Source organism: Chelonia mydas, chromosome 1 (genome assembly GCF_015237465.2).
Source record: "Chelonia mydas isolate rCheMyd1 chromosome 1, rCheMyd1.pri.v2, whole genome shotgun sequence".
NCBI classification, from domain to species: domain Eukaryota; kingdom Metazoa; phylum Chordata; order Testudines; family Cheloniidae; genus Chelonia; species Chelonia mydas.
Genome location: NC_057849.1, coordinates 251,776,374 through 251,791,230, shown reverse-complemented (window position 1 = coordinate 251,791,230; position 14,857 = coordinate 251,776,374). Strand labels below are relative to the sequence as shown.

Here is a 14,857-nt window from a genome sequence, read left to right as displayed (position 1 = left end):
AGCTGGGAGAGGTTTATTTTTGCTCCGTTTTTAAACACACAAAAATGCCTTTACTCACTATATGCAAAACCAAACAGTCTAAAGGAGGGAGACAGATGCACTTTAAGTTTTGCTGCAGGTCATTGCATTTTGCTTGTGCTTTTGTTCAGACTTTTGGATTGAATTGTAGCATGTTTTTATTCAGCTGTTTGTAAGATGAACTGTTCTGTGATATTATTTCTGCAGTAAAGAAACCTAGCCCTGTATTCTTTGTGCATTGAGTCCTACACCAAAACTGCTTTTTAAGTAGTAAAATAAAATAAAAAAAACAGTGAAGAGAAAGGTTTCAGAGTAGCAGCCGTGTTAGTCTGTATTCGCAAAAAGAAAAGGAGTACTTGTGAAATTTGTTAGCATCTAAGGTGCCACAAGTACTCCTTTTCTTTTAGTGAAGAGAAAGTAATTGATCAACTTTAGGAACACTTCAGACACTCGAATGTGTCCTGTAAACACCAGTTCTAGCACCTTATACAGTGTGGAAAAAGAAGGGTTCCCTTACTGAGAAAGGCTTTTAGCCAGGTGGATTATAGAAGCCATCATATATCCCGAACACTTAATTCAGTCACTCAGATAACAAGAAGTCAGACCAGCATAGTATTTGTGCTTAAAGTGCTCTTTATCTGATGCAGCAAATATCAGGCCAGCAACCTTCTGCTCTCTAAGTAGCACTTCACAGATGATTAGAGAGGGGAAAACACAGTAGCACAAACTTCCAAGTCAGAGCTCCTTTGGAAATAGCACTGAATTCTAGGTGGTGCAGCATTATCACTTCCACAGAGACTAAGTGAACCCATACCTTGTGGGCAAGATATCCTTGTGCCCATGAATTCACACCATAATCAGAAGGGAAGGTTGATGTTAGTGCCCTGATGTAATCTCCTGCAGTTAGAAAGCAAGCTCAGGAACTAAAATTTAGAAACTCATTAAAGGAAGAGGTGGCAGTCAGATGAACGAACGGCGGATGTCAATTGTGCGGCCTCGGCTGGGTCTGGCAGGAAATCTGTCATTGGGACCAGCTCGCCCTGGCAGTGTTGGATTTGGCCCTGGCAGAGAGCCAATTGGATCAAAATGTGGTTTGAATGGAGGAAACCGGCCTGGCGCCTCCCCTGGGCCAGGAATGAGTGAGTTAATTGGGTCTCCAACATAAGGAAGAGTTGGTCTCTCATCATATTCTCCACCAATGATCATTGGGGGGTAGATGGAGTTAGGAGAGAATGGGTTGGGAGGGAAGGGGTTTGGATAGAATGGGCTGGGATGAAATGGAATGGGATGAGGAGGTGGGGGCAGGAACATCATGTGCCTCCATCTCAGGTTTTCCTTCTTCTGCTTTAGTTTCTTCTTGTACAGCTACAGAAAAGAAAAAATGGAGATTAAATTTTGAGTAGTGCTCATTGTTCTAGTTTTACCCACACTGGATTTCCTTCACACACTTGTTACAGGCGTAGAAGACAAGGGAGAGCTCCCTCCATGTTCTATCAGTTATTTACAATATGCACACTAATGATCCAGCTGCCCGTATTCAAATCACGGCAGGACTGTCCTGATTCAGCAGACTCAGACCATCCTTCTGAGCATCAGACTTTTCTGTGGAAAGGGCTCTGACTTGGTCGGTCTCTCTCTTTTTGGATTCCCATCAAATTAGAACCCCAAAAATACTGACTACTTGGATTTACTTTAAACCTCTATGACCAAATTTATCCCTGGTTTAATTCCACTGAAATTGTCAAGATTACACCAAGTACAAATTTGGTACTTAATTTTGTGTGGTTTATGGCTGCTTTGGGATCTAAATATTTGCCTAAAATCATCAAAAAGCCACCTTAGAAATGAAATATAATAGAGACAGGGCTAATTTTCCTTATCCCCACAAAGCGTTACTTACAATTACATGAATCATATTTTAAGATCCTTGGGTGAAAAGTAAAGTTTGTGCCATTATACACATTTTAGACAAGAAAACTGAGATAGTGAGCAGTTAAGTGACTTGTCCAATGTGTCATAAAAAGTCAGTGACTCCTAGTCTCTTGCTCTAATCACTAGAGGTTAGTGCTTCTCTAGCTGAAGAGGTCATTTCAGAATTGATAGTAATGTTTACAAACAGGCCCTGGTATCTGAGACTCAGTTACACTGTTCTGCAGCACTGCTGAGATTCTCTCTTGCCAGTCTCAATGTCTAAAACAGCAACCCTCCTTCCTGCCAAGGACTGCATACAGCTCCCTGCAGAGATCCTCAAATTTATTCCAGGATTTTGGCCAAGGAGGGTACTAGGAGTGATGCAATGCATTTTCTCCTGTGTGGGCTGAACATGATGTGCATATGAAGATCTCAGCTCCAGGCATTTTAGAACCTAATCTCTACTCCCACTTAATCTCCAAGCCTTACGCTCATTCTTAAACAAGCCATGGAGATTTATCCCAAAGAGAACATATATAATACTCTCATACCTCTTTCCAGTCTGTGTCGCGAGGCCTAGCAGTTTGATCTGTGAAGGGGCAAAAATTATATAAGCATTTTAAAAAAACAAACAAACAACACATTCATACTGAGGTGCATAAGTAGATAGTTTTTGCGGGGGTTTACAAATAAGGTAGGTGATCAGACCCTACCTTATTAGGACTCCTAGAAGATGTACTGCCAGGAGCCATTCAATCTATTCATTCTCCCTGCTTCACATCAAATTTCAAGCTCCTGTATCTATTCATCAACTACAGAAACCCTAGAAAGACTGTCAGTGTCTGCCAGTGTCTGTGTGACAGCACTTTGCCTCTCAACCCATAACTGCTTAGTTTCCTAAAGAACTTCTTTTGAGAGACACTGGCAAAGGTTTCTTCCTCTCCCCATCTTTGCAATAAAGAGCCTGAGTGTTTATAGAAACAGCTGAAAAGTAGGAGACTCAGCACCAGGTGACGGGCCAGCTCTCTTTGGACCACCAGCAAATGTTTGGCAGATTATCAGTTGCCCACAATCTAAGAATCACCGAAGGAAGCATCTGCCAGTATTATGCTTTCAACTAGCCAACACAATTAGTCAATATAATGATTAATTAATAAATTTACTCTCCATTTTTAGGAAACAGATGTAGCTGAGGAAGCCCCTCTTAAAATGAATTTGACAAGAGACCTTAGGTGGCAGCCCAATTAGGGAGAAAGGGTGCATATGGAAATCACCTCGGAAGTCCCGCAGGTATATAAATCTCCATAAAAGCTGGTCATTGGAAGCCGTGTAGAGGTCTCGGCAGACAGCAGACAGAGAGAGGAGTGAACGGATGTCCAGAAGTCGGAAAATCCGTAGCTTCAGTTCTAGAGGAAGGACTACCAAGCCAAACACATCTGGCAGGTTCAGAGCTAGAACGGGAGGTGAGGAGAAAGCAGCATTATTTGCAATAATTGAGTGTCATTCCCATCATCAAGGGGTCCTTTCCTGGTTTGGAAACATTTTCCCTTAAGTCATTTCCCCTGGAGCTTTCAGTTGCATTACTTAACTCTGAAAGTGCTATGACGAGACTTACTATGACAGACTGGAGAGAGACGCTTTCCGCACATATGTGAAATGGACAAAATAGGAATATAGCACTGGCTGTGCTCCACACTATTGTCCCTCAAACTTAAGATGCCTTAAGGAACTAATCATGCTTCACAGACTACAAAACTGAGCAAGAGGTTGGAAAGGTAAAGGCAATATTTGTCTAATTCCAGTAATCCACATAAACTACTTTCAACAAAGAACCTCTAATCCCATGAAAATGCAACAAAATCCAAAAAATACTCCAAGAGAAAGAATTTATCATTGAGTTTGTCTTTGGATTGTGAGGCTGAGATTTAGTCTGGCAATTCCTGTAAAAACAAACTATGCTTTACTATTGCCACACAAATCACCAAGCTCGGTTGCTTCACACCATTCCTTCCAACATCATCTCAGTAACCAACCATTAAGCATGTCATCCCACAAAAGATGTAATACTGCACAGCTTTCCCCCAGCCTAACAAAAGGAACAAATACACAGCACAGAACTTCAGCCAAGGAATTCAGCACTTTAAGCCTGGTTGCTACTTTGTCATCATCACCATTGGAAATAGTCTTTCCAGCTGTATCAGCAGTGGCATAAATCTTGAGCCCATTAAGTGAAACCCAAATGCTCTATTTAATTTGAACTACACAAGCAATTTCAGATTTTTAACAGTTTTACTAACATTTCTAAAATTAGATGACTACTAATTTAATATCTTTAGAACTAGGAATATTTATTCTTACTCCCTATGTAGCCAGCACTTAGGTTATTCATGACTCTTTCTATGTAGGGCTTTGGATAGTTCCCAACTGATAACATACCAATTGCTTTTATTGATGTTACCTTGTCGGGCAGCAGCCAGAAGAGGGTACACCAGCTGGTCTTTAAAGAGGCGGGATAGTTTCTGAAGATCTTTGTATACCCCTCCAACATTTTCTTCTATTGAAATAAGAAGACAGAGTTTAACTTCAACAAGTTGTTATACAACATACAAGGCAGAGAGGTTTATGGGTTACATTTTGTGTACAAACAGAACTCTATAGTTCATGAACATTTTCATTTTTCATATGAAGGAAACAACAAAGTAAAATACTTTATTTGGGGTGGATCAGAATAAGAGGACAGGCACTGGAACCTGGCCAAATCTATAGTGGGGTGAAAGAAATAAAGCTTAGAATCCTGGTGGATATATTACTGTTTCCATTATAGTACTGCGATGGAACCTCAATCAAGGATCAGATACCCTCTGCGTTAGGTATGCTACAAAGCCCTCTTTGTCCTCCTGCTGTGACTACAAAGGGCAGCAAATATGACATTAAGAGACCTGTGATAAGCCAGTAGAATAGTTTGAGAAAAGGATGGAGTTTCAGCCTTCAGCTGGGAGTTCCTTGTATTTCTGAGATTGGATACAGACTCCTTTGTAACTACATATTTTTCTCCTTTAAATAATCTCCAACGATCCAAAAATCAGACATTTAAATATTTGATCAGTTTTAAAAACAAAAAGAACCACTCCGCAGTCCTATCAAGACTTAGAAGTTTCTTAGAAGATCACAATCCGGTCGACCAGGTCAGTAATTAAGAAGTGTTGCCACCACAGTAATGTAATGGACCAAGTCCATAGAATATATTCACAAGTAGCCAAGTGTTATCCTTTTGCATTTACAGACACCAAGAGCTTTTCAAATAAAATTTGTTTACAGACTCAACACTTTTGCCAGATTTTAGCCACAGAGCAGGCACGTATGCTTGAATTGTTAACCTGACTGATGAGGGGCTGACAGGAATGGTTGCCCATTCTCTCATTGCAGCAACAAAAGCAAAATGTTGCTGCTATGATCTTGGCTACACTTCACTGTTTAGCCATCCTTCTGTAGCCTTTTCAATAAAGTTTTGTTATATAAGGATCTGGGGCTACCCAGGATGCAGTGCAATAAAATGCAGCTACTGGCAACAAATCAGTCATGCGTACTTTAGAGTACAAAACAGAGTGAGACCTGTGCTAATGTAAAATCCAGATCTTTTGCATTGGATGTTTCCCTAATTTTGGCATCCTGGACTCATCTAAGTGGTCAGCACACGCTTTCTAACAAGAACAACATTTACAATAATTGCAATGCCACAAAGACAGAGCTGACATTAGTCACACTGAACCCCCAATTCCCACAAAAAGAAAACAAAAACGAGTCCTAAATGGTTCACCATTGCTACCTTAGAAACACCTATATACATCCATATATTTAGTTAGAAGCCCCATGAAAAAGGGATATAATGCAGAAGAGGCCCGATGGCCTCTCAAGGTTCTTCACTTACATAGCTAATCTAGGAAATTCAAGTAATCTTAACAGCAAAATTCTACTTAGTGGCCACACTTCTGTATTCCTTTTTCCTCATGGCTAGCTGCTTCATGAACTGGTGGTCACCCACCTTCTTTTATCACCACCTTTGGCATCTCGGGCCTCTCTGTCAAACGTTTGCTGTCTATGTTAGTGCTCCCTCACTTTTCAGGCTGGCTGTTTTCTAAAGAGCCGCATTCTAAATACCTGATTCCTGAAAGCAAATGAAGGATGTTGGCAACAGCTGCAGTCTCTTCACACTTTTAATCTCGTTGTTGATTTTTAATGTTGCTGCAAATGCGAAAGAAAGAAAGAAATGAACATGGTGAGAGACTACAAAGACCATCTCATTATTACCTTATCCTTGGAAATAGTTTAGTTTTCCTTCCCCCAGTCTCCTTACTGAGGAGAGGAACTGAACACATACAATTTTGACAAGCAGATATCTAAACCCATTTTACCTCCCCAAAAATGAATACATGCAAAGTAGCATAGAAGAGAGAAAGATCAGTTACCTACAGCAGTTTTTCAGTTGAAATAGTCATAACAAAGGTAAGAGATGACAGTGATATACCATGAACCATTATTTCTAACAAGGTCATTGAAGAAATCAAACTGTAGCAAGAAGTCATTGCTCCTGTTCACTAGATGAACATTCTTGTACACGAAGTAGTCAGTGCACTGCCCCTCTCCATCATAAATTCAAGTAAGCAATTCTCCTGACTTGGCCAAAGGATTAGATTTAAATCCTGGACCGTGAGACATGCTTCATCACATATCCTGAGAGAGCCTAAGTGCTTATGCATGCGGTCATGGATTTTTTTTAAATGTATATGTACTTTCCACTGAAGTGCACATTTCTGTATCTGAGGTTAGAATCAAGCCCAGAAGTAACACTGCCCCTGCAAACTGTGGAAGTGTCCAAAATGATGAGTAAATTAGGACAAAAAATACTCCAAATAACCTGGAAATCATTTTAAGAGAAAGTAATGGCACTAATTTTCTGGAATGAATAGTTCTGATGAACTGAAAATGTGGAAAGAAGCTTAGGGATGTTGCTAAAGTGACTGCTTGCTGAATCAGCAAAATAAATAAGTCTGGAACTTGTCTGTGACCTTTACAAATAGCATGTAATACAAAAACATAAATACTGCTAAACCCATTAGGTCTATTTTAACACCTTGTATTGTACTTCACAAGTTCCCATGAGTCGAAAGAAGGAACAGACAAGTTTGCCAACATGCTAATTAAAAGTGAACACCTGAGCTGGCTCAGTAGCCATTGGGTTTTGCTCTGTATTGATAGGTGGGAGACCTGGGATCGCCACCCAGGCAAGAAGGAGGAGAACCAGGAGGGAGCACCTTTTCTTGCTCAACTGATTAAGAAGCTAAAGATTCAAAGGAAGTCTAGTCCCATCTTCCCTTGCTGGAAGAATGGTAGCTGTGATGTAGCACCACAAAGAGAAAGGGGGAAGGAAGGGAGAGAGAGAGAGAGATTCCAGAAGGGAAAAGGATGAAGTAGCATCATATGACAATATATAGAGTATATGGGGTAAAAAAAGTCAGATCCCAGAGACATTTCTAATGCCTGGCACAGTTACCATTAATGACAATAAGATCTCCCAAAGGCACACAGGTCAGAGCAGCAGAGCCATCTTCACAGAGGGGATGAGTGTACTGCAGTTTATAAACACCTCCACTTCTCCATTTCTCAGGCATAGATACTGCCTTTGCTTCAGTTCCCTGACAGTAAATGAAAAAAAAACAACACTGCATTCCTGAGCAATCCGACCAAGGCTGAGAAGAACTAAATTAAAACATTAACAGCTACTCAAATCCCAACAGATGTGTCTCTGTAGAGCAGACATATTAATTATTCTGTCACACACACACTACTTAGTGGTGTAATGTGGCATAAAGGTTTTATCAGCATAAACTTGGGATGGCCATATTAATATACCTCTCGCTTCACCGCTTATGAATACACAAGTCATCTTAAACTTGTATCAATAAAATCTTTATACCACAATTCACTATACATACAGTACATGCCACAGGCTGCAGAAAATTAATATTAAGAATGTTTTAAGAAAGGCTGTTGGGACAATTTTCACCTCTCTCCCAGTGAAGCCGGGTGCCTTTGTCTTCATGAATCCATGTTTATTATATATATTACTGATTTGACTATATATATTTAACACACATACACAAAAACACTGTTAAAAGAACATTAAGGTTACAAAGTCAAGCACCCAAAAGTTAGGGAATGCTAGAATTAAGAGGCCTGTGCAACCTTAACTGGGCCCCCTCGTACATATGCATGATGATACAATCTTTAAACATATACTATATTTTCAACAGGAGCCCTGCCTCATTCACTGCATAGGATGGACAGTACTCACTGAACAAGCAGCTATTCAACATTGTTTTCCCCTCACTGAGCAATACATGGCCTCAGGCCTGATTTACTGTACATTATTCAAACCCTGCTCTAAAGACAGAATTATTAATTTCCTCATGGTCTTTTCTATATGGCTCTCATCACTATAGTATCTGTGTGCTTCACTCCATTTGTTTCCTCACAATTTTGTGCTGCAGCCTCAGTTACCACTTCCAAGACTTCTGGCTGAGCTGAAGAGACATAGCTCACAGTGGCTGACTAGCGCATCCTACAACTAATAGCCAAGGGGTGAGGAAAAATGCTCATCCCGTGCAGATATATGGACTTCTTAGCCACAGTAACTATCATCTGAGGTGAACACCAATGAAACTGTCAAATATGGGGGGGAGAGATTGTAACAAAGACATCCATTGTCACAAATCCTGTTCCCATATATATAAAAGGAACTCAATTATTCCAAATTAGAAGGCAGGCAGTCAATACACAATGCTGGTATGAAAGGCATATTTTTCCTTTGTGGATGCCAAGAGAGGCAAGGGTGGAGTACACAAAGTTATTGATAACTGAATACAGAATGATATAAATGCATACATTCTCCACTCTAGGAACTGAATTTAAACATTATCCCTGCATAGCCAAAAATGAGTAGCTAACACTCTCCCACTTAAGCAGGGAGGCCAAGGATTGAATAGATATGTAGACTGGACTACTGTCTCACTCTTAGAGATTGTACCACTCTTTCATCATTAAGGCATGTTGGCAAGATAAACTAGGGAAGCTGGTACTTCAGCTGCCCATGCTACTGAGAGGGATGTAAATCATCAACAGTAGATCTTTAAGCACAGACACATGAACAATATTCTAGATATTCCAATTTTTCTCCTACTAAGTGGGAGGCTTCTCTTCCAGTTTTGCATTTACCTGCGGTACATAACCTGTCTCCATCATGAGAAGATGTACCAGAACTATCAAGGCATCGTTGGCACTGCTACATTCAGCAGAATGGTAGAGGGTCTCCAAGGAGTGTGGCACTTCCCCATCCACAGCTTCACTGCACAGCATTGGCTCAGAAGGATAAGAACCTGTACCTTCTTCCAGATCAACGTCATCTGGGACTAGCCCAGAAGCAAACTCTAGGCTGGATCCTGCCTTAAAGGGAAAGTAATAAAAACAAGGTGGCATTCAGAAACTTAATCCTACATGGATTAAATTGATAATCCTGCTAGCTCTTTCAGTCTTCTTTCAACTGTATTGTGAAGCTCTGATTTGGGGGTACAGACTGGTCAGTCACGCAGAATTGCCATGTGGAGCTTAGAAGGATACTACTTTTGAATGACAACTTTTCTCAAATGTAAGAGGGGCTTTCTTGCACTACAACACAAAGCAACCTCCAAGAGACAGAATGTCTTGGGGTTAGGGCACTGGAGTTGATTCAATTCTTGGCTCTCCCATAGACTTTCTGTGTGATCTTCACCAAATCACTTAATCTCTGTGCCTATGTAAAATGGGAATACTACTACTACTTTTGTCTGTTTTGTCTATTTGTAATACAGGCTCTTCAGATCAGAGTCTTTCTATTATGTGTGATAGATGTTGTACATACAATGGGCTTATATGCACTACTGTACTACAAATAAATAATGTATTAAAGCACCATGAAGATTCTTAGAGCAGGTTACAGGGGCACAACTCTACACAGTATGGCATCACCATTTGTCAAAATTCAAGGCAGCTGACCAAAAATTACAAGACTAAAACTGGTCCAGAATGCCCAAGTTTCTTTGTAAATGAAATTATTCCCAGCCCCTTAGATCTAATTCGCAAAAGAGCGTCCCCCTCAAAAACCATAAAGGTTGGTGGCCTCACCACACTTTCCCTTCTACTAAGATACCCTTAAAGTCAGACATTCAGATTTTATAAAATACAGTATGATTAAATGCCCCCTCAAAACTGCCTGAGATAAAATTCAAAAGAAGCAATTTAAACTGTTTTTCAAATTTTTACACTTCTTTAGTTTTGTGGCATATAAAAGAGTACATGAAAAGCTGCTCTCCACCTTTTCCCAAATTTTGGGCGGAAAGCCTACTGGAAGGGAGGGAAGAAATTTTATCTTAGACACATGAAATAAGTATAAAATGATTACTATGTCCAAACTTTTCTGAAATGAGGAGCTTGTCTTTTAAGAGTAAAGTGTAGGGGCAGTGCTTCCCACAAAGGTGGAACAGTATTTTCTCCCACATTTTACTTTTTCTAGAATTTCCTCCCTCACCCCTTGAAAAATAAATCGTAATATAAATTAAGTTTTCACATTGGTGGGCACAAAGACTGTAACAAGATGCTCTACAATTCTGTGTTTTAGGATTGTGTGTGTTTAAAAAATATAGTTTCATGTGTTGGAACCAACCCTAAAGTGACACATTTCTTAAAAGGGAACTGTTCCTGCAGAATATTCTTACTTCATGACAAACTCTTTAAACCATGGACATTATTTCAACTGATTACAAAACTGCTCTCTCCTCCAGTGGACATTATTTCACACTGGCTCGGTTGAGGGCTTAGGGGAGGAGGAGGGGGAACGACCACACACTCTTGTGGCAAGTATCAGAAGTGGCTTTTTAAAGGGAGGCTGTGGAGGTGGGAGAAGAACTCACTCCTAGTTCCCTTGAAAAGGGTGTGTGTTTTTGCAGAAATCTGATTAGCAAAAATCTAGAAATATGTAAAGGACTCAAATGGAGTTTGAAACACCTTAACATCTCTGGCATGGATAAGGCTTAATAGCTTATAAATAGAGACAGCACTAGACAGATAAGTGATTGACCAAACACCAGGTAAGCACCTAGAACCATAATACTTCAAGGACGCTCCCTATTATACAGTCTAGCAACCAGCACTCAATGTGCTGCCTCCTCTTATTTCCTGATCCGTGTATCTCAGTCCTTAAGTACTTACCATATTATCGCTCTTCTGAGCATCAGTCTGAGCTTTATGGTCTTCACATGGCCCATTCTGCCTTTCTGTTTCTGGACTGCTGGCCTGACTGTGGCTGGTGGTCAAGGTGAACAGTTTGTGATTATTCTGCAGTGAGGGAGGAGGAGGTGAAGATAAGGATGGGGGTAATATGGGTGCTTCATTGGTCTCGTCCAGTAACAAACATATCATGTCTCCAGAAACTATCCCATATGAAGCCAAGGTCTCATGGTCTCCAGTGAGGGCATCTTTGTTGTTCAATGTTATTGCAAACTGGGTATGAGAACTGCAAAGAAAGAGAAAAAACTGCAAGGCCATGTCTGGTGGGATCAGTTTAAGTCATACATTCAGATTACACAAATGTATGGTATGATTATTAAAATGGTTTTGTTAAACCTAAGTACCGGTCTTATTAGTCACATGCCCAAAGAAGCACTGGGAAAATAAATGATGGACACAGTATAAAACCAAGATACAGGTTAAAGTGATTTTTTTCTACCTCTCTCTCTTTGTGTTGTTTGTTTTAACTAACTAAATCACAGAACCTAAAAATCTTGAATAGGTTTAAGCCTCCATCTCTGAAAAACAGGTAACTGCCTCTGTCTACAATGTACCTTATAAACACATTCTGGGAAGCAGCCAATTGCCCTCAAAACTAACACCAGCTTCAGCAGCTGTAGGGCAAAGATTTTAAATGAATCACTGGGGCAGAGTATATTTAAAATAGTTAATTCTTGAAAATATTTCTATGCAAATATCCTTTACCTTGCTCAATGTGAGGGTCTTTGGGCAAGACCTTGAAAAATAAGGTCTTCCCAGAAACAGCAAAGATTCCATGACATTTTAATAAGATTAATGGTTTGTCCGGATGTCTTAGGACAAGTTCCCCCTCCCCATGCTGTTGTGCAGCATGCAGCATGCTGCTAGCCTATGTATATACCACTTGTGAAGCGCTCTGGGATCCTTCAGAATGAATATAAAATACACACACACACACACACACACACACACACACACACACACAAAAACATTAATGCAAATATTTTATTGCCCTTAGCCTGCTGAAGCAGCTCATTTTTTATTTTAAAAAAATCACTTAATAGCATTTATTCTCCTTTAAACAAAATCACAAGCCTTTCGCACACAAATCTTTTCGTGATTGCTGAAACACAGAGCCCCCTCTAGAAGAAGGCTACACAGCCATACTCAGAAGACAAATTCTAGTTTGTGTCACACAGAAGAAAGGTTCAATTTTGGTCCATAAATGTTGTACCATCAGACCTGAGTTGAGCATTTCAGAAGGGTGTTTGAGAATAACTTTCACTTTTCTATTTATATAATCATGACTCCGGAAGCAAAATTCTCCAACATCATTTTGTGTAGCAAACTCCCTACAGCCTCTTTCATTTTATTTCCATTTTCGTGCTGAGGGATAAATAAAACCGAAAGCGATGAGTCCGCCGAATAAACACCGGGCGTTTTATCCTCTTTTACTTCTGCCACATGATTTTTTTTTTTGGTGAACGGTTCGGAAGTGACAGCTCTGGACCACGTACCAGTCCTAGTGCCCGCAGCTCGGGCGCAGCAGCGGGGTAATCTCCCAGCCCGTGCCTCAGCCGAGGGACGGCGGGACGCCCAGCTAGGGTACCTGCGGCCCGAGGCCTGGCCACAGCCAGGGCCCCCAGAACCATGCGCGTGCCTGAGCCGTTCAGGCGGGGCCCGGCCGCTGCGCGGGCTCGTGCCCTTGGCACGCGCTGCGCCTCTTGCCGGGCTTTTCTCCGCGGCCAGGCGGGCTAGAAGCGCGATTGCGCCGCCAGCTGCGGCCCAGCGCCCCCGCGGGCTCTACGGGAGCCAGGAGTTACCGGGACACTCGGGGTAAAAACCCGAGGCCTGGAAACGCTGCAGCCAGGCCGGGCGCCCGCGGCCTCAACAGTCACCCTCGCCGTCGGGACGCTGCCCGGGGTGGGGGGGGCGGGAGCGCGGTGTCCAGCAGCACCGGGCACCTCAGGGGAAGCCCCGCCCGCCCCCCAGCACTGCCCGCCCCCGGGGGCAGCAAGTTCCCCGCAGCCCGGGGCAAGATGGCTGGGTCAGGGGCACGGCCCCTGTGCTGCGCGGTCGTAGCCGGGTGTTACCCGCCGGCCTAGGAGTGACCGCGCCCCCGGCGTTACCTGTAGCCCCAAGTGGGCAGCAGGGCCTGGCACAGCTGCGCGCGCAGCTCCCCCAGCGTTGGCTCCGCCCCCTGCATCTCGAGCGGGGCCGTCCGCTTATGCAGCCGGACCCGGAGTTTCATGGCGGCGGCTCCGCGCTCCCCCCTCGGGCTCCGCTCTGCCCCCTCGGTGTTGGCGGCGGCGCGGTGGCTGCTGGGGATTGTTGTTGTTTTGGTTGGTGAAGCACCACCTCGCTCCCTGGGAGCCCGGCCCCCTTCCCGCCCCAGCCCGGCCCGGCCCCGCCCCTCGGTGTTCATGGGAGCGGGCCCCGCCCCGCTCTCCGCACCAACGGTAACGTTGAGGGGCGATGATTCGGCGCTCGCCGCAGCATCTGCGCAGTTCCGAGCGTGCACGCTGAAGGAAAGGCTCGAGTCCGCCCAGCTCGATCGATGATTCGGTGCTCGCCCTGGTTCCGCGCACGCGTTCTGAATGCAAGCCTTGGGCGAGAGCGCGAGGCTTCTGCCTATGACGGTGGGAATCTACGGGAAATCACGTGGCCAGCCTTTGCTGCTGCGTAGGGGCGATGGCCTCTGGCTGCTTTGGGGCGTCAGCTCCTCGCCGAGTGCTGGCCACTCATCGCTCCCTGACGCTGTGGGGATGCTGAGTGGGAGAGGAGGGCCTGGCATCCATGACCTCACTCTGGGCCCTGCTAGATCTAGGGCATCCCAGGCTCCATCCGTCTCTGCAGCGTTACCACCAGTATTGCTAAACCTGAGCGTTAACATCCCTGTGTCTGCCCCCACCTGCCAGCCCTACCTCCACCCCCCGCAAAAAAAAAAAAAAAAAAAAAGACAGGAAGGCACTTGGCAACTTCTGTCCAGGCCAGGTACAATCCAGTATTTACAATCCAGCCATATGCAGCATGAGGTGATAAAGAACAGCAAAATTGACTAATTTAAAAAAAATCTGATAAAATTAGTGGCTAGAACATGTCTTGACTCATCTTCAGCAATGCATCTGATAGCGTCTCATGAAATCTTCCTCCAGAACGTCAGGGCTTGCCACAGCAAAACACTTGTTGACTTCTTTGGGGAAAAGACTGGACTGAATAGTAGCAGTGTCAGATCAATTGTAAACTCCAAACTACCATCAAATGGAAGACATTCTCAGCTTGGACAGTGGCTAAAGGGGTTGCTCCAGAATTCTTGCCTATTCCCGTTGATTTTTATTATTATATTGCAAAGAAGCTGGTCTGTCCATAGCATCCCTGAAAATTCATCCATCTGCATTTTCTGCATATTTTTACCTGTCTGCTGTTTTTTCCCCACTCTACAGTTTCATACAGCTTTAAAGACTTTACCCATGCTTTTCCCCTTATAAGCCTATTCCTGCTTGGGACTTGAATTCGCTGCTAACAAAGTTTATGGAGCCATCCTTTGAGCTTCCTGTGGATTGCTCTTTGG

The 14,857-nt window shown here is 43.1% G+C and overlaps 1 protein-coding gene across 1 annotated transcript; it reads right to left on the bottom strand.

The window, feature by feature from the left end:
* Positions 1–633: 633 nt before the first annotated feature.
* On the bottom strand, positions 634–13,675 carry FBXO7 (F-box protein 7). Its single transcript, XM_037880392.2, has 9 exons — positions 13,416–13,675; positions 11,230–11,533; positions 9,202–9,429; positions 7,481–7,622; positions 6,088–6,171; positions 4,388–4,483; positions 3,204–3,380; positions 2,481–2,518; positions 634–1,383 (listed from the first exon to the last, which is right to left on the bottom strand). Exons 1-9 carry the CDS (start codon positions 13,535–13,537, stop codon positions 979–981), a joined length of 1,596 nt encoding a protein of 531 aa, XP_037736320.1. The 5' UTR covers positions 13,538–13,675; the 3' UTR covers positions 634–978.
* Between the last annotated feature and the right edge of the window lie 1,182 nt (positions 13,676–14,857).